General features: G+C 38.5%; 1 protein-coding gene across 1 annotated transcript; it reads left to right on the forward strand.

Moving 5' to 3' along the window:
* The first annotated feature begins 1,635 nt into the window (after positions 1-1,635).
* On the forward strand, positions 1,636-26,155 carry LOC134651193 (hydroxysteroid dehydrogenase-like protein 2). Its single transcript, XM_063506247.1, has 12 exons — positions 1,636-1,818; positions 1,891-2,054; positions 3,118-3,209; positions 4,903-5,024; positions 5,757-5,843; positions 7,195-7,313; positions 9,512-9,608; positions 10,733-10,827; positions 20,158-20,231; positions 23,378-23,486; positions 24,691-24,819; positions 25,953-26,155. The coding sequence occupies exons 1-12, from the start codon at positions 1,796-1,798 to the stop codon at positions 26,060-26,062; spliced, it is 1,221 nt and encodes a 406-aa protein (XP_063362317.1). The 5' UTR covers positions 1,636-1,795; the 3' UTR covers positions 26,063-26,155.
* The last annotated feature ends 228 nt before the right edge of the window (positions 26,156-26,383 follow it).

Below are 26,383 nucleotides of genomic sequence, written 5' to 3' on the forward strand. Positions count from 1 at the left end.
GTTTATATATTCTTTTTAATTAAGCTTTTTATGGACTTGCGGCTTGTTTTGCGGCGCGTCCTGCTGTACATGTTCAGTCTTGGACATGGATGTTGAACTTTCCAAAGTTTTCAGTAACCTCCTAAGGCTAAGGTCCTACCTATAGTACCTATTCAGTTCGATGTAATTTAAACCATGTTCAATTGGAATAGATTCGCTTTTGCTGTGTTTCGTTCAATTTTCAATCAGCGCAAAATCAATTCTATTTCCTACAAATTAGGTTCCAATTTCAGTGGCAAATTTTGGATCAAAGAGTAAAGTAAGTATATAGGTATGCGCTGCTAAATATCATGTGAAACAGTCCTCTTCTCCATAAATGTGCATTCACACGAATAGAACGAGCGATGTAATCTTTGGTTATCAATACTATGTCATATCAGTTTTATTTTGGCTGGTTATTGAAACTTTTATTGTTGCCCCCGGTGGATACAATCCACCTTAGATAAGAGAGTATTTGTGGTTAAACTACGTGAAATACCTACTGATAAAGAACTTTTTAAGGTCCTGAGTGTACGTTAGAACTTAGACAAGTTGGAGTTTAACGTGATGCACAAAAATAAATGTAATTCAAATCTTTTCTTGCGTTTTTATTTTCAAGTGTGGTACCTATGTATTAATAGAGGGCAGGCACAGTTGCTATACATATCATGCCTCCCCTATATAAGTTGCTCAGTGCTTAAAAAATACTAGTTCGTTTGGTTCGAACCAAAGTTCGAACCAAGTTCGAACTATAGAAATGAGGAAGCTTGCACTTCGTAACATGTAGGTTACCCATTGCCATCCCATCCCAGGCACATCATGCATCGTGGCATCGGCAAGGACAAGTATGCTGAAAGTCGAGTAACCCGTGTGATGCTCTACAAGTCTACAGGAACAAGCAATGTACCTACTTACTTGTAACTAGCGACTGGTACTAGCACAAGTAACACGCGTTTATTCATACTTCCTTCAGTTCACTATGTGCAATCATTAGTTGGTCAAAATTTGTCAGTAAACATGGTCAGTAAATAAGAACAAAAAAAAACTATACTTATCCTTTTCTTTTGGGTTCTAGAACTAGTGTAAGATAAAGATAGTATGATTATCTCTGTATGTTTGAAATGAGACAGTCTTTTGACAAACTATAGCTGGTCAACCAAATCTTGTCAGTAAAAAAAGGCGCAAAATTCAGATTTTCTATGGGACGATATTCCTTCGCGCCTACATTTTTCAAATTTGCCGCCTTTTTCTACTGTCAAGACAGGCGTGTCTCACTCCGCGATTTCGTCGCTTTGCTACAGGTGGCTAAAAGTACATCCGTTCGGCCCCAATTTTGGGGAAAGCCATAAGCCGCGCGTGGCGCTGTCGCCACCTAGCGGCCATATCTGTGCTGATCGTAACAGACGCGTTTTGTTAGAGAGTGAGTCTTCTGTACTTAGTACTATTATTTATCAGTGGTCAAGACCTGGTTGACCAAGTATTATATATAAGAACAAAGCCACAAAAATTGAATATTCTGATTCAGAATACTACACTACACGTTTTGGAACGGGTTCATCCACGTATACGTCATCAAATCGTTTGACAGCTGACAGCGTCATATTTGTTTTTGACGTTGCTTTTGTCGCTATCTTCACTTCAGTCCAATCATTTTTCAATAAACGGGACTGACTAAATTTGTCGAGTCCAGTCAAATTACTTTATCAGTAAGCCCGCTATATAATACGTTTATCTCCAACAAAACACTTTAGTTGTAAAAGGATCAAGACAAGACAAAATGAGTTTGGTAGCTAACACCGGGTGAGTGAAAAAATGGAAAACAATCCGTATTGACGTTGGCGTTCTACTTTCTTCTAATCGTTTAAATTTTAGGAAACTAGCGGGACGTACGCTGTTTATAACGGGTGCTTCCCGTGGTATTGGCAAGGCCATCGCCCTCAAGGCAGCTAAGGATGGTGCTAACGTGGTGGTCGCGGCGAAAACGGCCGAGCCGCATCCCAAGCTACCAGGCACTATTTACACCGCTGCAGAAGAAAGTAAGACCACAAGCACCACTCCCTAGTTTTAATTAGCTTACAAAATAGACCTGCTATATGTGGATGCTAAAAAAAAGTTCATAAAGCAAATTTTGTTGAAAGTTTATTTTTCTGTTACTTTGGACTTTGCACTGTGTAGGGCGCGTTGATACTTCGCCAAGTAACATTTTATCGAAGTTTATTTATGTTTTTTGTGAATATGTGGATTCATTTTTAGGGTTCCGTAGCCAAATGGCAAAAAACGGAACCCTTATAGATTCGTCATGTCTGTCTGTCCGTCTGTCTGTCCGTCCGTATGTCACAGCCACTTTTCTCCGAAACTATAAGAACTATACTGTTGAAACTTGGTAAGTAGATGTATTCTGTGAACCGCATTAAGATTTTCATACAAAAATAGAAAAAAAACAATAAATTTTTGGGGTTCCCCATACTTTGAACTGAAACTCAAATTTTTTTTTTTTCATCAAACCCATACGTGTGGGGTATCTATGGATAGGTCTTCAAAAATGATATTGAGGTTTCTAATATCATTTTTTTCTAAACTGAATAGTTTGCGCGAGAGACACTTCCAAAGTGGTAAAATGTGTGTCCCCCCCCCTAACTTCTAAAATAAGAGAATGATAAAACTAAAAAAAATATATGATGTACATTACCATGTAAACTTCCACCGAAAATTGGTTTGAACGAGATCTAGCAAGTAGTTTTTTTTTAATACGTCATAAATCGCCTAAATACGGCACCCTTCATGGGCGAGTCCGACTCGCACTTGGCCGCTTTTTGGTGTTAGTATCAAAATTATTCTGTTTATAAAATATTAGCATTGATAATAAGTTAATGTATAATGTTTTGAGCTACCATAACAGTAGGGTCCACTAATATTAGGCACAGTTTAAGGCTTAGGCTGGTGAAATAAAAAAAGTTCACCTGACATCAGCTCGACTTTAATAACTTTCATTGATCTTATGTAAGCAAAAATCTATACAATATTTGTTAATATATATTAATAGAAAATGGTTTTGTAATCACAACGCAAATCTGTTAATGATTTTTTATATTCTTTTAGTTGAGGCCTTAGGTGGTAAGGCCCTGCCATGCATTGTGGACGTCAGGGACGAGAAAGCGGTGCAAAAGGCGATAGATGAAGCTGTTAAAAAGGTAATTTGACTTTTATATTTTCATTAACCATACAGATAAAAATTGAATCTAAACCACTAAAAGGTTGGTATTTATTCTCCCTCAATAAATAAACTAAAATATTTAAAAAAATAGGCATGGTGCTTGGTGTACAGTTAAGTCCTTCTTGAGATTGCTACAACACCATTTATATTCAGTTGTGAAAGAGTCCTTAAGGCCTACTTACAGAAAAAAAATGAATTTAGAATTTTTGGAAGGGTTTTGTTTACTATGGAAAATATTCTCTAATGACAATGCTTCTCATATTAAACTTAGAATATTCTTGAAATTGGCACCAATCTACTTTGGTGCAGTAAGAAAGAAAGATTTTTTTTTATTTATTTATGATAAAGTAAAATACATTTTATAAACTATATAAAACTCTTTGGCCCGATTTATGCTATAACACATCTATGGTGTTCACTAATAATAGCATACTATGTACATTATAATTATGATGATTGATGTCAGCTGAGCTGCCCTTTTGTCATCTGTTATTATAAAGTCATAAGTCATGGAAACTGGTTCATAAGTAATTTTCTACCTTATTGCAAAAGAAACAGGCCTTCAAATTTAATAATGGTCACTTATTTGTTTCATGACACAAACAAGATAGGTATACGGTACATGGACTAGATGGTATGTTCATTTTCAGGTATATTGATTTCAAAGAAATTGTTAAAAAGTTACTAGTTCTATTCCAATATTTAATATTGTATTGTACGTTAGGACCTTAGGCATTTAGCTTAGACCAGTAGGGATATGTCCTATCACGGTTAATGAGATTCAGCCTGATGACAGACAGACGGACAGTGGAGTCTTAGTAATAGGGTTCCATTTTTACCCTTTGGGTACGGAACTCTAAAAACTAATTATGCGAGCGTATTGCTCAATAAGCGATTATCGTGCGATTATGTCATAACATAAAATATGTTTGGCAATTCCTAACTGGCAGTTCATACTGTAAATTATACAGTATGAACAACTTTAGGAACATTACTTACTGGTAGTGTTTTCCTGTGCAAAAAATTGATTTATTATATTACTGCTTATAGTACTGTTCATATTACGCATGTAAATTATAAGACGTAGGTAAGTACCTATACTGAAAAGACAGATGGTTATATACATTTTTAGGTTTAGGTTAGGTTTAATATGGCGTGTGTGGCTCCAAAATATTATGACGAAAGATACAAGGTTCACCCCACCTGGTGTCTTTCATCAGGGGGGCAAAGTATTAGATTAGAGAAGAGATTTAACACATTCATTGCCACCCAGCCAAACAAGACATCCGCGCCAGGCCACAAAATTTTCTTCATATAAAGGTGTAGTAGCACGATCCCGACTATCAGGTCGTCCAGCCTGGGAATGCAATCATAAAATACCCGATAGTCGGGTATTCGGCACTGAATGTGACTACTGTCATAGGGACCATCATTCTACGCGAGAGCGATATTCGTACCTCCAGGGCCGGATCTAGGGTAGAGCGAGTGGAGCGGCGGCTCTAGGCGCCGGATGGCCAAGGGGGCGCCAAAATGGCAAATTAGAAAAAAAAAAGACGCGAGTGTGGCGAGGGGGGGGGAAAATACGCTTGAAAACTTCACTGAAGGGCGCCTAAACCCGGTGGGTACCTAATTAATAAGTAAATAAATATGTATGAAATGTTCTTTTTAAGTTCAACGGCATCGACATTCTGATCAACAATGCATCTGCTATCTCGCTCACGGACACGCCCAACACCGACATGAAGAGATACGACCTTATGCACTCAATCAACACCAGGGGCACCTTTTTGGCGTAAGTTATTTACAATTTGTATTGTTTTGTAAATATTTACGTTAATCTGAGAATGTATTATGTAGTAAATGTTCCATCATTGGCGTTTGTCCAACAGTTTTGTTACATAACCTTGTTACATTTTAATGTTAATAGCTATATTCACACACACACACACACACATACTCAAACACATAAGTACGTACACAAAAATATGCAATATCCACTTTTGTTATTTTTAAGCTTCTAAACATAATAAATTAATGATTATGAGTAGTTAATATGTACTTAAATTTGTTCATTCATTTTCATGATCTAGGTAACTAACGTAACGGATGAGCATAATCTCCTGCCACAGGTATTGTATAACTTATAGGAGATATTTACCATTGTTGTACGTTTTAACAAGGGCCCGTTTCTCAAAAGCTTGTAACTTGTAATACAAGTGGAAGTCCCTTTCTAACACAAGCTGTCAAAAAGTGACATCCGCTTGTATTACAAGTTACAAGCTTTTGAGAAACGGGCCCCAGATATAAACATTTTTCATTTTCATTTCATTTTGTCTTTTCAATATCACATGCAAGTTCTCGCGCCTTGTAAAAGGGGCCTAAGTTAAGTTTATATTTGCTTGTTCGTCTCGTGGGCGTGTGATATGTTTCTGACAAATGGCGATTAAAGGGCTCCTAGTAACAGTTAGCTTTGGATATGCTGGCATGAACATGTTTATTGAATAAGTAAAATGTTTGTTTCTAGTTCAAAGCTCTGCTTGCCGCACCTGAAGAACAGCAACCACGCACACATCCTGAACCTGTCGCCGCCGCTCAACATGAACCCCTTCTGGTGAGCATTTTACATACTTACATAAACAAGTAAAAATGCATACACTCCTGTTTTTTATCCTAACAAGTTTTTGGCAAAAAAAAAATGTTTGGTACAAGCTTTTATCGCTGACTGTACTTTTCTTTCCACAGGCAATTAATACTCATCGAGAAAATTCTAAAAACCCCAAACAGTTAGGTTGCCTTGTTTTATCACAGAGTTCCTATAGCCACCTCCTGTCTCCATCATCAGATCAGCTCGATGGTACCATAATATTGAAGTCGGAAAGTGGGTCAAATTTCACTTGCAAGATTTGACCCGTACAAACAACTATGTACATTGCAAGTTAAAAATAAGCTTGTAATAAAAACGAACCTCTTCAATGTCGGTCAAAATATAGCGTCATCCGATCCGCGTCATAATTATATAGAATTGATTGAATTCGGGTATATCTCTATATTTTATATTTTTGTCAAAGTAGTATATCTTATTAAAGTCGCAAGATCAAAAACGAGTTTCTTCATTCGACGTGAAGTCCTTATCTCTGAATTTAGGCTAAATCCAGAAAACTTTATATAATGTTTTAGTTTCTAAATATAATCGGGAACTATTAAGACAAAATATTAAACCGTTGAAATCCTTTTGGTTCCTCTGAAACGACCCTCGTAATATTAAATGCATAATTACATATAAGTTGTTATTCGACTTATGTAATTACTGTGCAAAGGTTAAAACGTGACTACGAGATTTTCATTTGTTAGATATTGTTTTACATTTAAAAACCAAGAAGTTTTTAAGTATGTAATTATATATAATACAGTAATAACCTTGAAATAAATAAAAAAAACCCAAGTAATGTGACATTTATATTTTCGACGAATGACAAAACTAAGCATTTTACATTACCACGGGTAAGTGCAGGGGTTATTATTTTAGCAGTCTATGTACGCATCTATCTATGCATTTTTTATCTTGATTATTTTATGCCCGCACTGATAACCGCCGGTAACCATTAAGAGTTATTTAAACTTCTAATTTACGGACTTTTTTGTTATGACCGCGCGTATGAGTAAAATAATCTTATAATTTTACGCAATACTAACTGGTTTAATACCTCGAGTCATTGCTATACATAGGATAGCATGTTGTTTAGTTCGATTTTAAAACCAAATAAACATTGGATACTACATTACTTAAAGCCGTTGCTGTTATGCTGTTAATATGATAAGCTACAAAAAACATTAGAACACTAAGGGATTCAGATCGAAGGTCATCGGCGTGGGGGAGCCCCTTAGTTGCACAATAAGTTTTTACTGTGCGTTTCTGATATCTTATATGTATATTTAATTTAAATATTGTCATCGTTTCGCAGGTTCGCGACGCACGTAGCGTACACGATGGCCAAGTACGGCATGTCGATGTGTGTGCTGGGCATGAGCCACGAGTTCAAGCCGTTCAACATCGGCGTCAACGCGCTCTGGCCCATGACTGGTGAGTACTTTAGATATTCCCGACAGATATAGCTGGTCAACCAAATCTTGTCAGTAAAAAAAGGCGCGAAATTCAAATTTTCTATGATTCTTCTACTAGTTTGAAGTATTTTTTTTTGTTGACTCGTAGAAGAAGTATTGTATACAATAGTGATATAATCAAGCTTTTCAATCTCGTACCTTACTTAGGCAACTCAGCAAGCTTCGTTGCCTAAACACGCTACTCGACTGAAAAGCTCTCCATTATATCACGATTGTATAAAATACTATTATAATGTGTGATGTATGCAAGTACATAATACGTCGGCGGGCGCCTCACTTAGACAGACGCTGCGGAGACTGAGTACGTATGACATGTAGCATAAAATATCACCAACTTAGTCGAACAACCAATTCAGTATTCGGTCAAATACCGCATTGTGAGTTCCCGACCCGTCCAAATGACCCTTTAGTATGGAAATCGTCACACCTCTGACCAAATTTTCCGACAAATTGATGATATTTCAGCCAAAATATTATATGCTTGGAGTCCCGTCCCGGTCCCGTCCTGTATTTACCAAATAACTAGAAATATCATAAGAAAGTAGCTTCAGTTGGTTCAAAAATGTGTCCAAAGCATGAATATAGTATATAACTGGATCTGGCATGACGGGTGGGGGGAAATGACCGAACGGGATAGTCTTATGTATCTTTCAGTAGGAGTAGCAGCGAAAGCGCTATTTTTAGGGTTCCGTACTCAAAGGGTAAAAACGGGACCCTATTACTAAGACTCCGCTGTCCGTCCGTCCGTCCGTCCGTCCGTCCGTCTGTCACCAGGCTGTATCTCACGAACCGTGATAGCTAGACAGTTGAAATTTTCACAGATGATGTATTTCTATTGCCGCTATAACAACAAATAGGTACTAAAAATAGAATAAAATAAAGATTTAAGTGGGGCTCCCATACAACAAACGTGATTTTTGACCGAAGTTAAGCAACGTCGGGCGGGGTCAATACTTGGATGGGTGACCGTTTTTTTGCTTGTTTTGATCTATTTTTTGTTGATGGTGCGAAACCCTCTGTGCGCGAGTCCGACTCGCACTTGGCCGGTTTTTGTTTGTCCTTGTCACAGTCTCACATTTTTTTTATTCCCCACCGTAAATTTAGTATGTATTATGGTGGGCAACAAATAAATTCGACCAATCATAGTGTCGCATTGCCTATGTTTTGTCCCTCACGGAGGCACGCGTATACCACTTCTATAGGATCCTACCGCTTAGCTTAGAAGATGCGCTTAGTAGCGCATCTTCTACTCTGAGTTGCAAAGTGGCAAGCGGAAACAGGGCGGCCAACTTTTGCGCTACAAAGATGTGCTGAAGCGTCACATGCGGAGATGTGACATTGAACCATCGGGAGACTTCGGCACAAGATCGGCCGAAGTGGAGGCATATAGTGAGTACAAAAGTGCGAGCCTTTGAAGAGCAGAGGCGAGTGGAACTCGACGCGTAGCGTGACGAGTAAAGGCCCGACCACCTGCGGTCATAAACTACAATTTTGTCGGAGGGGTGCTGACCTGCGGTGAGTGTGGACCAGGGATGTTGCGGATGCAGATTTTTTGACATCCGCGGACGCGGATGCGGATGCGGATATTTAAAGGCTCCGCGGATGCGGATGCGGAAGTCAAGATTAGGTACTTAGAAAACGTCAAATATTACATTCTCAGTATTTATTTACAAAAAAAAATGTTTAGTATTTGAGCAAGAATATAGGTGCGTTATATTTAATAAACAGTAACTTCGCCGACTTTTTTGGATCTAGACGATTTCGTTATAGGTAATGACGAAATTACCTAGCACTAACGCCGCCGCTAAGACGTTTCTGTACCGACTTGTTCGACATCCGCATCCGCATAAGCTCCGCATCGATTTTATGCGGATGCGGATGCAGATGCGGATGTTGAAAATAATGCGGAAGTTCCGCGGTTGCGGATGCGGATGCGGATGTTCGCAACATCCCTGGTGTGGACGTACATTCGCCGCAAAAATAGGCTACGTCAGCCACCTGAGAGCTCACGATCGTCGCTCTCAATAGCCAGTGAATATCCAGTCGCCGAGGCCGAAATCGGCTAGGACAGGATGATGATGATGATGAGGATCCTACCTTCTATGGTCCCAAGAACCCAAATCGGCTTAGACATGATATGAATATTGTCTGTCGCAGGCATCGCGACGGCCGCCATTGAGATGCTGACGGGCGACGTGTCGACGAGCCGCAAGCCTGAAATCGTTTCCGACGCCGCTTACTTCATGCTGTGCCAGTAAGTACTTATTAAAAAAAGTAGTATAATTAACTAATTTTGAGGTTTTTTTGAATTCGTAGTTGCGCTTTCCAAAGCTGATATGTACAGTCAGCTGCAGAGAATACTTTTAGAAGAAGGATTTTTTAAGTCAAGCCTTGTGGTCAAAGCAAAAATAACAATCTATATTTTCAAAAATATACCAAGAGCACTACATATAACGAAACATTTTTTTTTACTAAAATTCGAACTTACGAAATCTCACCTGTCCATCCGCTGTTTCACTGCAGCACCATTCTGCATTGAGCTTTGAGTGTAGGTATAACTAAAAATAATAGGCTACATGACTAATTTTCATTTATGGTATCAATCGATCGGGTTTGTTTTTAGGATCAAATGTCTATATGGGACCCATTGCATTAAAGTAACACAAAAGTCCGAAATTGTAGTCAAAGGCCGACAGTCGCACTTCACTCGCGAAACGCCCTATACAAATCGGCCAGAGGCCGTGACGTCAATGTCTCTGGGAGCCCATCTTGTAGTATGGACAAAACAAGAAAATTGCGTTTTTGTTGGAGAAATATTGCGTTTATGTATATAGTTGCTATACAATATTTTTTGGATGAAATGTAAGGAATCGAATGGTACCCTTACTTTTACCGTTTTTGTATGTTAAAAAAAAACTTAAATTTTGAAACTTTCAGGTCCTGTATTTTTGTAATTTTTCAATATTTTATTTTAATATCCACATTGTGATAAATTGCTCGTTTGCTATCTATTTTATTACTAGATTTTGTTATAAAATTCAACAAGTGTCATCATCCCTATTGATTGTAATAGAGAGGCCCCAAAACGTGCCCCTTATTATGACATCCAAAACAGATGGCGCTGTACTGCGCCATATGTTTTGCGATCAATGAACTGAATTGTCAAACGTCAACTTTTGACAATCAGAGTTACCGTAAAATGTATCGAGCTCGATCGAGCTGTACAGCGCCATCTCCTTTACCTGTCAAATTCGAAACGCGATATTGTCTTAGATCTTTGGTATAACTTACCTAATGAATGTAATTCTACACGCGTTACCGGATAAATGGATTTATACTGAATGTAAACTCTTGTTATAACGTACGTGTTTTTTAAAGGGACCCGAAGACCTACACAGGCAACTTCGCCATCGACGAAGATGTTGTGAAGAAAGCAGGAGTCACTGACCTCACACCCTATGCCTGCGATCCTAGTAAGTTATCATATTGATCGTATTTTATTTTACCTTTTTCTTGACGTACCGTAAGGTCGGGTTACTTCCAATAGTGTAACTTTGGCCCATATGGAAACCACATATGGAAGAGTCTAATAAAAACATAAGAACGTGAACAGTTTGCTAAAATCTGACGGTCTAGCATGAGTTGCATTCTCGCACGATGTATGGAGTCACATCTGGCGCAACTTGAAGTATGAAGTGTATGTATGTATCAGGGATGTTGCGAACATCCGCATCCGCAACCGCGGAACTTCCGCATTATTTTTAACATCCGCATCTGCATCCGCATAATATCGATGCGGAGCTTATGCGGATGCGGATGTCGAACAAGTCGGTACAGAAACGTTTTAGCGGCGGCGTAAGTGCTAGGTAATTTCGTCATTACTAGGCATCAAATATCAAATATCAAATATCAAATATCAACATTTATTCAGCAAATAGGCCACAAGGGCACTTTTACACGTCAATATGGAATTTACATACAGCAAAAAAAAAACACATCAATAATTATAAAATACAACTAAGCCGTAAATATCAAATCAAACTAACATAGAGATGTATAAAGCCTCTAAATGTCGAATTACAGAAAACGCAATAACAATAGTATTGAAAAAAAAAAAAAAACACAAAGATACAAAAACTATAATCTAAAATTATTTAGAGATGTAAATGTCTCTAAGTGTCATCATAACTAAAAGATTAAAATATATAGTAGTTAATCAAATTATCCTTAGAGATGTATAGGGTCTCCAAGAGTCAAAATCCTGTATACCTAATTAAAACATTCATTAAATTAAAGAAAATGATAGTAAAAATAAAATAGCATACGAGAACCGAATGAGGTGTGTCCATGTAATTATACTCAAAAATAAAGTTACTAAATATAATAGCTCGTGTTAGCTTAAATAGACCAGTCTCCACAAACAGCACCCGTTCACGAGTATGACGCGTATCTCAGCCATCGCCTCTCTCAACCTTCATTCGGGAAAGTGGCGACCCGATCAACAACGCCACCGTAAGCAAAGACTTTTAAGCGAGCATGACATATTCAAGCTGCCGGGCCATATTAATATTTAAATTGTAATAACGTATAGCTGTGAGACACAACATTTTGTTCTTGTATGTTACATGAAAAACGGTATATCTTCACATAATTACTAAGCAAAATGCCCTATATTGACTAAGAGATGTATAGGTCTCTCAAGTGTCAGAATCATTAAAAATATAAATATGTACAAACAAATTAAAAATAAAATTAAAACTTAGAGATGTATAAGGTCTCCAAGTGTCAAAAACTAAAATTAAATTAAGCAATATAAACAATATACCTAATTAATCGAGAACATGATGGTCTCATGTGTCAATTCTACTGGAGACTAGCATGATTAATTCACAATGAAAAGAAAAAAAAAGAAAAAAACAATACATATTAACTCTTATTATACTATCGAAATCAAGCTGCCGGCTTAAAGGCATCTCTATCATCTATAAAATCATTTACAGTGTAGTACGCCTTACTCAACAAGGAGCGCTTAATGTGTGACTTAAATTTGTTAAGTGGTAAATTCGCTATATCAGTGGGAACTTTGTTATAAAAACGTGTACAGTTCCCGACGAAAGACGTACTAACCTTACGGAGGCGGTGGGCGGGCACAGAAAGTTTATGTTTGTTTCTAGTGTTATAGTTATGGATATCACTGTTAAGCTTAAATTCGTGGACGTTTTTCCGAACATACATAATATTCTCAAGTATGTATTGCGATGCAAGGGTAAGAATGTTCACTTCTTTGAATTTCTCTCTCAGGGATGCTCGAGCGCCCAGTCCATAGATAGAACGTACAGCTCGTTTTTGCAGCACAAATATTGTCTGAATGTCTGCCGCTTTTCCCCACAACAGGATTCCATACGACATAACACTGTGGAAGTAGCTAAAGTATACCAGCCTGGCCGTCTCTACGTTTGTCAGCTGTCTGATTCGCCTCACTGCATAGGCAGCAGAACTAAGTTTGCCGGCTAGAGTGGCTATATGTGCATGCCACTGCAGTTTTGCGTCTAAAGTGACTCCAAGGAAAACCGTTCGATCTTCGAATTCCAGCGTATTACCTTTTATTTTAATATTGCTGTTGTTTACCTGCTTGACGTTCGGCAGCGTAAATTTGATGCACTTGGTTTTCTTGGCATTCAAAAGTAAGTTATTTGCCGTAAACCAGTCTACTATGGTGGAAAGTGCATCGTTAATGTTATCGAAGCTGTTTTCCTTCCTGTCTACTTTAAATATAAGAGACGTGTCATCTGCAAATAACACTATATCATGTCTATCTTGCACTAGTTTTGGTAGATCATTAATGTATACCAAAAACAGAAAGGGACCAAGAATGGAACCTTGAGGCACTCCAAGAGCTACTGGAGACCCCGCCGATTGAGCTCCATTGATAACTACTCGCTGAGTTCTATCCGAAAGGTACGAAGAAACAAGATCAAGGGCAGTAGCTTTTATCCCATAGCGGCATAATTTTCTTCTTAAATTCTCGTGATCAACGCAATCAAATGCCTTTGATAGATCACAGAAAATTGCAACAGCATCTTGAGCTTTTTCCCAAGCGTCAAAGATGTGTTTTAGAAGTACCGCACCGGCGTCAGTAGTTGACCGACCTCGGGTAAAACCAAATTGATTATTGTCAAGCAATTTATTTCTGTTAAAATGAGACAAAAGTTGATTAAGAATAAGTTTCTCGAAAACTTTGCTTAACGCCGGTAGTATAGAAATTGGTCTAAAGTTGGTGGGGTCTGTTCTCGTTCCAGATTTAAACAGTGGGATAATTTTGCTGTGTTTCATAATATCTGGAAAAATTCCAGTATCAATGCATCTGTTGAAAATCCCGGCTAAATATGGTGCGATCGATTCTACAATAGAATGTAATACTTTTACTGATAATCCCCAGAGATCTTCCGTTTTCTTTAAGTTTAATGATCTGAAAGTTTTAAGAACTATATTCGGAGTGACATAAGAAAATGTGAACATTTCTTTACATTCCGCTACGGTTGTCTTCAGAATTTCTTCAGCGACCTCTGGCGATGAATTAAGTGACTTTGTTGTTTCTACCGGTATATTCGAGAAAAACTGCTCGAAATGATCTGCCACTTCACGGTCGGAACTTACTAAAGTGTCAGCGATTCGTAGGTTGTAATGCGGATCCTTCATTTTACGTTTTCCAGTTTCGTTGTTGATTACTTGCCATACAGTTTTAACTTTATCGCTGGAATTTAGAATCTTTTTGGACAAATAATCAGCTTTAGCGGCGACACACATCATCTTAAAAGATTTTGAAAAATTCTTTACGTACTCTAGAAATTCCGGCCTTTTATCTGTTGTTCTCAAATCATATAAATCATAGAGTTGGCGTCTCTTCTCGTGAATATCCGGCGTAGCCCAGTCGCTAAATTTAGTCTTGATCTTGCCCTGCAACTTCTTTGGAATGAAACAGGCATCAAATTCCTTTTTAATACAGTTAAACAACTCTGAGCTCAAACAGTCAGGGTTATCCTGGGTACATGAAAGATAACATAATCTTCTCTTGATATTTCGATTGAATAACTCCAAACGCCTTTCGGAAATCGGTCTGCACATAGTGTCTTGTGGAATTTCCTCAATTTTCCCGCTGAACGAGGCTTTTACTCCACAGTGGTCAGAACTTAGGGTATTTATAACAGATTTACAAATCGCATCCTGGTTACTGAAGATGTTATCTATACATGTAGCACTGGTTGCCGTGATTCTAGTAGGTTCACAAAATAAATTGACTAAATTGAAGGACTTAAAAGTATTTAGTAACCTTCCACATAATGGCGATTTTTCTAGCAAATTAATGTTAAAATCACCACATACAATTATAATTTTCTGACTTCTAAAAACAGCACTAAGCACTTCATCTATGACCGATTCGAATAAGTTATAGTCTGCCGATGGGGGTCTGTACACGCATATGATTATAAATTGTTCCAACTCAACGCAGGAAAGTTCTATATGGCGTTCCACAGACATGTCAACAATGTCTCTACGCTCCTTACTTTTTAAATTATGTTTAACCATTATCAATGACCCGCCGCGGTTGCAAGATTTCCTAAAAAAAGAACTTACTATACTATGATTATTGAAGTTTTTGTCGCATGGTAAGACTAATAGCAAGCTATGGAGTCGACATTTGCCATAAATGTAAACTCTTATTCATACTCATACTCATTTATTTAATTTATCTTAAAATGCCTTTAGAGCGGTCAGTCGTGTATATTATCTTAGTCAAATTATATAAAAAAATATTTTTCTATTTGATTATGAATTCATAACTTCAACTATTTTAACATACAACTATACAAACTACATCGCTGCGAAAGACCTAATGTTATGTAGGTACTGACCGCTGATAAAATTGATTCGACCAAATCGCACATCTGATTAATCTTTCCAATTTCTCGTTTAAATAAGTATGAAAGTATACACGGACACATGTTGAAACGTAAAATATCTTTCAAGTAAACAACTAATCAATGACAGTAGTGAAAGAATTAATTCATAACTTTTTTAATTGTGGAAGGTTATTTTCTTAGGTGACAGTTCCATTCACTTTCGGCTCTATTGCAACAAATGAGGTTTAATAAATTAAACTCATATACGTAGTAACTATTTAGTAATCTGTTCTCATATTAAATAAAATTAATCATGAGTATGAGTATGAATAAGAGTTTACATTTATGGCAAATGTCGACTCCATAGCTTGCTATTAGTCTTACCATGCGACAAAAACTCCGATGCCTAGTCATTTCCTATAACGAAATCGTCTAGATCCAGAAAAGTCGGCCAAGTTACTGTTTATTAAATATAACGCACCTATATTCTTGCTCAAATACTAAACGTTTCGTTTTTTTTAATAAAAAAATACTAAAAATGCAATATTTGACGTTTTCTAAGTACCTAATCTTGACATCCGCATCCGCGAATGTGAGCCTTTAAATATCCGCATCCGCATCCGCGGATGTCAAAAAATCTGCATCCGCAACATCCCTGGTATGTATGACTTCAAGTATGAAGAAGAGACTCATGCTAGACAGCCTGTTGGTTTTAACAGTTGTCAATGTGCCAATAAGTTCACCCCAATGGTCAAAAGTACCCTCCAGGGATAAACTAATCCGGCCTTACGGTACTCATTGTAGTATTATCGTGTGTATCGTCTTTTAACGTTTTGTACGAATTTGAGTCATACCTAGATATGAACTGAATATGACATTCGAATTTCGATTTTCACGCTATAGATGTACCTACAGTTCTATATCCCATCTCGCTTTGTTACCTAACCAAGTTAAGTTTTAACGCTATTTCTGACACACTACAATTTTGAATCGTAAATAACATATAAATATCACTTAAATTCGTACGAAGATGCGTCTGAACTTACTGGCGGGAGCCTTAGTATCAAACTATGGCATGTTATAATTTAAACGCGATACAATTTTGATGCTGAGTCTTGCTAGCTAAGTGTACATAATAAATATACATTGATTTAAATAAATAATATTGGATATCATCATGCTCATGACAATATTAGGTATATAACAAGGTTTTATCATTATACCTTTGAAATTGAAATTTCTATCATATATTGGAAAATTTGTTATCATAGACATTTGGGTATTCATTTATTTAGGCCTTATAATTAATAGTGGTTTATAAATTTCACCTGACGTGGTAAAAATAATTTTTCGCGATTTGAATGTGTTTTAGATAGCTCTCTTAGTTTCATTATGGACATAGAAAACCTGTAGGTAGGTAAACCGGTAGTTATATTCGTGTTTAGTAGTGAGCGCAAATTAGGTTATATTAGTTCACTTTTATGTGCCCTTAGGCCCCTTAGCACAGATTGGCACAGATAGAGCATAAAAGACAAATCACCATACACGCGTGATTCAGTACTAATAGTACGGCAGCGCGACCAGTTACTTCAGATGTGTCAGCATTTACCTTTCTGTACTCCTGTAAAAGTCGTGTTCTATCTAATAACTATTACAATTTAAAAAAATTAAATCCCCCTACGCATTACGCCAAGAGAATCCATTTTTTGCTAAAAAATGCCTTACAACATTATGGAAAAGAGCTGATACTCTTCAAACTTATCAAACATACATCGTAATTAATCGTTCCATTCGTTTGAGATCTACGATGCCACAGGCAGACAGACATTGGCGTCAAACATATAACACCTCTCTTCGGGGGTTAAAAATTGTGAATATGCAACATGAACCTGAGTAGTGCTGCTAAGTAGGTATTAGTAAAAGTGCACCTGTGTCTGGTGAGCTTGAGTGCTGCGTTCGCTTCATAACGCGGTATGGCCCTTAGCTTAACTTAACTTTTACTTATTTTCCAAGCTTGCCAATAACGCGGTATAGCCCTTAACTTTGACTTACTTTCCATTTAGCTTAGAATTTTGAGTAATTTTACCCCATTGACATAGATATCTAGGGACTGGCTTTACGGGCAATAAAAATGAGACATGACAGGGGCCAGTACAGCGGTGTGAAATCGCTACAACGCGATTGGTTGATGAGTTCGCATCACGCGCGCGATTGGTTGACGAGTTCGCATTACGCGCGCTATTGGTCGCAACTAGTCGCGTTAGACTGCACGATTGGCTGGAATTCGTGGGTAACACCGCTGAACAAGTACGATTTTTAGTGCCCCATTAGCCCGTCCTTAGATATTATACGTCAATGTTTTACCCATATTAAAAGTAATACATTTTGACCCCAGAGAACGCCAATAACCTCCTGCTGGACGGGTTCATTGACTCCCCGCTGGCCATGAAACAACACTCGGTCGTGACTGCCTCCACCAGGCGGTACCATACCTCCGCCGTGCGATTCGAGAAGGTTGGTGCCCCTGTCTTTATTAGGCCGTGTTTACACAGTCGAATGTTTTGCGTGCGATAACGCCTTAACACTTGAGAGAAAGTCAATAACCTCCTGCTGGACGGGTTCATTGACTCCCCGCTGGCCATGAAACAGCACTCGGTCGTGACTGCCTCCACCAGGCGGTACCATACCTCCGCCGTGCGCTTTGAGAAGGTTGGTGCCCCTGTCTTTATAGTGAGTGAGAGGGATAGTGATATGTTCCCGGTCGTCAGTTTGATAACGTCTGTATTATACTTGCGAGAACGCCAATAACAACTAGATGGGTTCATATCCCCGCTGGCCATGAAACAGCACTCGGTCGTGACTGAGTCCGCCAGGCGGTACCATACCTCCGCCGTGCGATTCGAGAAGGTTGGTGCCCCTGTCTTTATTAGGCCGTGTTTACACAGTCGAATGTTTTGCGTGCGATAACGCCTTAACACTTGAGAGAAAGTCAATAACCTCCTGCTGGACGGGTTCATTGACTCCCCGCTGGCCATGAAACAGCACTCGGTCGTGACTGCCTCCACCAGGCGGTACCATACCTCCGCCGTGCGATTCGAGAAGGTTGGTGCCCCTGTCTTTATAGTGAGTGAGAGGGATAGTGATATGTTCCCGGTCGTCAGTTTGATAACGTCTGTATTATACTTGCGAGAACGCCAATAACAACTAGATGGGTTCATATCCCCGCTGGCCATGAAACAGCACTCGGTCGTGACTGAGTCCGCCAGGCGGTACCATACCTCCGCCGTGCGATTCGAGAAGGTTGGTGCCCCTGTCTTTATTAGGCCGTGTTTAGTCGAATGTTTTGCGTGCGATAACGCCTTAACACTTGAGAGAAAGTCAATAACCTCCTGCTGGACGGGTTCATTGACTCCCCGCTGGCCATGAAACAGCACTCGGTCGTGACTGCCTCCACCAGGCGGTACCATACCTCCGCCGTGCGCTTTGAGAAGGTTGGTGCCCCTGTCTTTATAGTGAGTGAGAGGGATAGTGATATGTTCCCGGTCGTCAGTTTGATAACGTCGATACGATAACGTCTGTATATACTTGCGAGAACGCCAATAACAACTAGACGGGTTCACATCCCCGCTGGCCATGAAACAGCACTCGGTCGTGACTGCCTCCACCAGGCGGAACCATACCTCCGCCGTGCGATTCGATAAGGTTGGTGCCACTGTCTTTATAGTGAGTGAGAGGGATAGTGATATGACCCCGGTCGTCAGTTTGGTTTGCGGATAGGCGTGTTTACACCGTGTCGAATGTTTTACGTGTGATACTGATAACGCTTGTATTAACTCGAGAGAACACCAATAACTGCTAGACAGGTTTGAAATAGCACTCGGTCGTGACTACCTCTGTCAGGAGGTACCATACCTCCGCCGTGCGATTCGAGAAGGTTGGTGCCCCTGTCTTTATATACTATCCTAAAACTAAATGTGCATTTTAATTTGACGAAGCCTGAGGTGGATGAGCTTTCTGTTTGATTTGCTTTGTTATGAATTTCATTTCGCTCTAAACTAAATGTTAGTGAGACATATATAGTCTGATTTAAATTGCGCGTTTAAAAAACCGCGCATCGCTAACAACTTACATAGGCAGTCATAATATTTTGCGGATTATTACGAGTATATGTAAACATTGCAGAGGAAAATGCGTGAGGCCGTATGTAGGAAATCTAATATCTTTAGTTTTTTTTAAGTATAAGAATCATCTGCGCACAATATTAATTTTACCTTCATTATCTATTAACAGTCATGGGTATATTTCCATTTTTCCCCGACGGACACATATGGGAATAGGTGCGTACATATAGAATAGAATAGAATAAGATTTATTCAGGACGCTTATACAACATTTTACAAAAACATGTCACAAAAACGGTTTAAAACGTCACTGAAAAGGTTTCCACTCAGCTTGGTGTCAAGGTATCTTATGAGTACCTTGGCGCTGGTCTTCCGTGGACACCCTTCCAAAAAAAATTAAAGTTCGTATATCTAACTAAACCTATAAGAATATTAATCATAACAAAACATATGAATCATACCCATTTGTTCCCGCCTCATGTATGGCGGCGATCACGTGGGGCGGGGACAAATGGGAATAAACCCACTGATTTAGGGCTTCCAACTCTTACAGTATTTATAGGACATGTCATGAAATGTTTGATGGTAAAAAATACACGATAGACCAACAGTAAAACACCAAAAAATATTGCTCATAATTTTTATATCTATATAAATTTCACTGTGTCTAAGTTATGAGAATCTGATGCAAATACGCAGAATAAATGTTTGTATTCGTCCCGTACTTATCAAAAGTTAAAAAAAGCTAAATTTTGAAATTGGACCATCTATTTGTTTACAGGTAACATAGATAATCTGTTACCCGATTTCTTTTTGGACGTGCCCGGCTCACCTTCTGCGCAGGCCGCGAAAAAGGTGTGATTATGTTACAAAATATTAATTTATTATAAATAAAATGCATGCTTATAATTATTTTCTTCAACTCCTACCCTAACCTCTTACCTTTTTAACTGAAACCTGCATATGGCCTCACCGCTCTGTTTACGGGAATATACTACATATTACTGCATAAACTCGCCGTCATTAGAACTTGCGAACTATGTAAACAAACAATGTAACTTTGTTTTGTGACTGTTTCTCCTTGAATTTTCACACTACCCCATCAAACACAATTCAAACTATACACATATACATTATTGAAACGGTCCGTTCCGTAAAATAGATAAATATATAACTGTATCTTGGATATTTAATTAAAAGTTTAAAATGGTTTCATAAGTTAGGTTATTAGGACCTGATGGAATGACGTTTTTGTTTCTTTTTAATTCTACAATTGTCTATGATGGATAGTGTTGTGACTAAAGTTTGTGATATAAACCCGCTACACACTACCCAACTCACGCTCTGTACCTACCGTCGCGGTTGTAAAATACATCAATACATCATTCTTAAGTACCAATTTGTCTTCTGATCGTGATTAAACAAATTAAAAATAAGTAACTACTTGTTTTTTAATTTTGGTATTTTATTATTCGATATGGTTTGACATTAGTAAAGTAGTAAGTAAGTCTTGCCCATCACTAGTAAATTCATCTTTCAGAGACAATTTCAATATGGCGGTTTGTTTACATAGTTCGCAAGTTCTAATGACGGCGAGTTTAGGTATTATATTTATTCTAGAATACATATTAAATATGAAAACTAATTATGATGGCGCTAATGCTTTGCGTCGATTCTGGGTCGTTCGCCGACTTCGCCGCAACAAACAATGTCTGTTGCCTGAAGCCAATCCCGTAGGTTTATTCACCAGCAGCATAGTAGATGAATCCAGTGTCAATCAACTTTTGCACCATTTCACTAACCCGGGGTTTTCACTAACACTTAAACCTGGAGTTACCATGGTTACCAGTACAATTTGACACTTGGTTAACGGTTTAATCGCTTAACCCCGGGTTTGTGGTATGGTGCAAGTGGGCCTTTTATAAAATCTGGTTTTATGATATTTAAAATTACAAAAATACATTCTTATGGCAGTTATTATAAGCCCTTTTTATAATGGGTGTCATACTTAGCATATTAGTAGAAAGTAGTATAACAAACTATGTTACTACTGTCGCTGGCTGACGGAAGAGAATAACAAAAGAAAAAGTTAATCCACCCAATAGGGATGTTGACAATTTTTTGGAACTGGTTTCATTTTGTAGATAGACACGCAATAACTACAGAAAAAAATATTAAAAAAATATATTCATTAATTTTGAATAAAAAAACATGTATAATAAGTTTCGTGTTTAAATTTCGCGCCTAAACGCTCCAAACTGTCACGTGACCTTGATGACGTAACGGCGTTTTAAACAAACTGCTGTCAGTCTTTTTTTTTAATTATTTATATGGCAACTGACAAATTTTTTTAAAGCCTTAACACACTACCGCATCGGATAGCGACCTTCTTTCTCGCTCTAACTTATAGCTGCGTCCTTAACGCACCACCTTACACACTATCGATTCGTGCGCCGCACCGCACCAAGATCGCGTTTCGGTACGATAATCTGTAGACACTTAGGCAGGTTTTATAACTTGTCTTTGGTGATTCCACTGTGATTACGTCACGCGCTCCGATTGGCGTTTGCAGTCACGTGATACTGGGCATTATTTTAAACACTTTTGATTATTTTTAATTAATTTATTACGCATATTTACACTTGCAAAATATGATTTTCCGCGTTCTAATATTCCCTGCTATGGTAAAAACATAACATGTTATATATTCGCGATTCATGTCAACATCCCTATTGCACCTTACGGACTTAGGTAAGTAGCTAGAGTAGGGGTAACGAAAATTAAACATACAAAATATTACCTATATACCGCAGTGGGGGCGTTAAAACTATCAGAAGACTGGACTAGCTAATAGGACCGGACTTATTATTGCCAAAGGTGCCTTTTGTCATATACGGGATGCCCAATAAAGCGAGCTCCTTTACATATGAATTAGTAAAGAACTTTTTGTTAAACTGGGTTGAAATTATAAAACAACTCGCAAAAAATACGACATTTAAATGAGGCAGACCAAGATAAGACGTTTAAAAGAAAAAAATGTAAAAATGTATGCCCGTTAACAATCCAGTATCAAACATGTTAGTACCTGGATTATGATATCGCTTACATAATATCGATAAAGCTTGCCTTCTCTGACATTGGCGACATATAAACGCTTAAACATTGGATAAGCAACTGATTATGTCCACGAATTTTTGTATGCCATTGCGTTTACCAGGTATTTTATCTGAGCCATAAAACCTTATCTAATGTACCAAAGAGTTGACTATAGTCAATCCATTAATAGAGCGATAAAGATTAACACAAAACTGTTACTGAAATACGTATTTAAGCCATTTTGTGAGGCGTCTACTCTACTACATTATTGTATCGTTTGGCGTTCATTCGTTCGGTGTGGATACATCATAAGGCGAGGTAGAGCAAGCAATATATACCTACCTACCTATTTATATTTACTACTATGTAATGTAGGTGTTAGGTATATAAGCGTGTTATATTTTATTGGTAATTATCGTTAATCTAGGTATTCTAGGTTATCTAGTTAATTTTTGATGACAACTATTTTATATTGTTATTCGAGTTTATGTTGAGTTAAACGAATAGTTATGGGAGATGGTCTTTGTCCATTAATCCATAATAACCTTCAATAATAATTTCATTTAATGTTTTACCGATTACTTTAACTAAACTACTTATGCTACCATAAAAATGAAATATTCTCCTATTTACAACTGTCGGTAATCGACGACGAGCAACTAATGAAACAGTCCCAATAATCCGTGATCGATCGTCATTGATTGAGGCATCGATGGACATATAAGAATAATAGCTTGATAACATAAAAGTTCAGTTTGATTGATTTTCTGTCTGTACTATTTCAGTTTGGTTGATTTTCTGTCTGTACAAGCTCGTTTGATTGATTTTCTGTCTGTACAAGCTCAGTTTGATTGATTTTCTGTCTGTACAAGTTCAGTTTGATTGATTTTCTGTGTGTGTTGTAGGAGGGCAAGCCCGAAGGCCAGATCCCCACATTGTTCGCATCTATCGGCAAGAGCCTGTCACCTGATTTGGTCAAGAAGACGCAAGCCGTTTACCAGTTCAATGTCAAAGGTATGTCGACTGACCCACTCAGTCGCCATCAGATATATCGGAGCGACCAAGGTGTTCACAGTATCTGAACACGCACTCTAACGCCTTGACAATAGAGGCGTGTTCAGATATTTATGAGCGCCTTTACCGTTCCGATACATCTGATGATGACTGTGCAATATTTTCAAATCGCCCAACTACAGATGTAGTGCATAATTATTTTATACTGTAGTACGACTCATCATTGGCCTCATCATTTTTGCAGATGATAGTTGCAGCTACTAAAGAGGTATTTTGGGAGCCTTGGGACTTGGTAGATACATTTTTCCTGTGACATAAAAATACAAATGAAACAATAAAACTAAACTAAGTACATGCATTATAAAACTAAAAATATCTTAGAAATAAACTTATAAATAAAAAATGCTCCCTAGCTCGCTGTCCTGAGTTATGGTGCCCAGAAGACTGGCAGCGTTAGCGTTACCTCTTTGAATGGCCAGACTTAGTCTCTGGCCGAAGTAGCTGCCAGCACTCTGGTCACCAGACGCATCTACAAGACGCTCGGAAATCTCTTTGTATAAAGAGGTATTTTGAGGACGTAGTATAGAGCCTACATCGACTGCGATGACTATACAGACCAATGGCCGATCGGCATTTCTTGCTGCAACGATCACAGATGTGTCTTGATAGTCCAAATCACGACAATCGTTGTCTGTTTGTCCCTATGTATGCTTAGATCTTTAAAACTACGGAACGGATTTTGATGCGGTATTTTTAAATATATAGAGTGATTCAAGAGGAAGGTTTATGTATATTTTGTTAACCCGTGCGAAGCCGGGGCGGGTCGCTAGTATAAGTATAAAACGATAATAATGATAACACTGATTTCAACTTTCACGATTTTTACACATTATTAAATTATACAACGGGACTTAATCGCGTATCTAAATTTTAAGATTTACCTCCGACGTTTCGAGGACGGCGTTGTCCCCGTGGTCTCGGAGAAGACTGGCTTAAGTTGACATCAGCATCAGCATCAGCATCGTCGAAAAACTCGCGCGGTTAGACGATGCTGATGTCAACTTAAGCCAGTCTTCTCCGAGACCACGGGGACAACGCCGTCCTCGAAACGTCGGAGGTAAATCTTAAAACTTAGATACGCGATTAAGTCCCGTTGTATAATTTAATAATGTGATAATAATGATGATTGTTATGTTGTATCTAGGTAAAGAAGAGGGCGTGTGGCACATCGACCTCAAGAACGGAGACGGCGCTTGCGGCCAGGGCGAGCCCAAGAGCCCGCCCGACGCGACGCTCACCATGGACAGCGGCAACTTCTCTGACATGTTTGCTGGTACTTTATTGTTGTATCTAGGTAAAGAGGGCGTGTGGCCATAGAGAAAAAAATACATAGAGTGCTCACTCCATACATCAGTTTTAGTACCAAAAAGACTATTAGCATCTAGCATCGAGTAGCGGAACTATCAGTACTACTACTTGACAATAGATGTAGCACCGACCGGAAAGTCTTATGCTGTTGAGATAAGAATTTCCGGTCGGTGCTACATCTATTGTCAAGTAGCAGTACTGATAGTTCCGCTACTCGATGCTAGATGTAGACACTGAAATTAATAGTCTGAACTGATGTATGGAGTGAGCACTCTTGTCTTACTATATTTCTCTATGGTGTGGCATATCAACCTCAAGAACGGAGACGGCGCTTGCGGCCAGGGCGAGCCCAAGAGCCCGCCCGACGCGACGCTCACCATGGACAGCGGCAACTTCTCTAACATGTTTGCTGGTACTTAACACAAATACTTACCTATAGCCATAGACTAGGAATCCTCTAGACGGAGTTTAGAGCAATTATTTCATGAAACCGTTGCTGCCAAAAATACGGGGGTGCGGGGGGAACGAGGTGAGCGAATCCCGTGCCGTGATTGGTCCGTTTAAAGACACGGACCAATCACGGCACGGGATTCTGACACTTTGACTCGAAGATGGAGTAAAACTACCGTATATAGTGGCAGAGGGGGTAGCGTTACTATACTCAGTCTAGAGGATGTCTTGTCTGTGCCTATAGCAAAGAGAATTTGAAATACAGGCGGATTGTCAAAGTAAATTATGTAGCTGCAGCCAATTCACTGCCATCTTTTGACAAAAGATTAAAACTGTTAGAACTCCATTTGACCCTTATTCTTTCACTGATATGTGTTAATTTGTTAAATATTGAAATTAACGCCATCTACCCGAGAGTAGGCCAAAGGTATGGTGCATTTTTTTCGAGCGATGTCGCCATAACCTTGGATTTTTCATAGTGACCTTAACCAACGGATTTTTCATAGTGACTCGATTCACCCTGTGATTCGATTCGCCTCGGTCTACCCTACGTATAGGATAGGAGGATACACGTACATTAATTAGTCAGTTGTTATGTTTCTCGTAATATTTTTGTTGGTATTATTAATGTTAAAACATTGTTAACAGGCAAGCTGAAGCCAGCCACCGCCTTCATGATGGGCAAACTCAAAATCAAGGGAGACCTGCAGAAGGCCATGAAGCTCGAGAAGATGATGAAATCCCTCCAGAAGAAGTAAATTTGCCAAAGCGTTGTTCAATGTTACGCCTCCGACAGACAGACTGACAATCATTGTCGAGCATATCAAAATTGTCTAAGTCCTTATAACTAATTTGATGAGAGTCAGACTAAGCTAACACTGTATGCCATTTGTAATGACAAAGTGTGGCAAATTTCTATGAAAATATGACGATTATTATGACACACCTGACTTTGTTCTATCCAAGTTGGTGCATAGCTTAGAATGAGTCTATTCATGTTTCTTCTTTTCAGAAATAATTCAAATTAGTTGCCATTTCGGACTTAAGCATAAAAAATACAGTGATTAATTGATTATAAT

This window comes from Cydia amplana, chromosome 9, assembly GCF_948474715.1.
Source record: "Cydia amplana chromosome 9, ilCydAmpl1.1, whole genome shotgun sequence".
NCBI classification, from domain to species: domain Eukaryota; kingdom Metazoa; phylum Arthropoda; class Insecta; order Lepidoptera; family Tortricidae; genus Cydia; species Cydia amplana.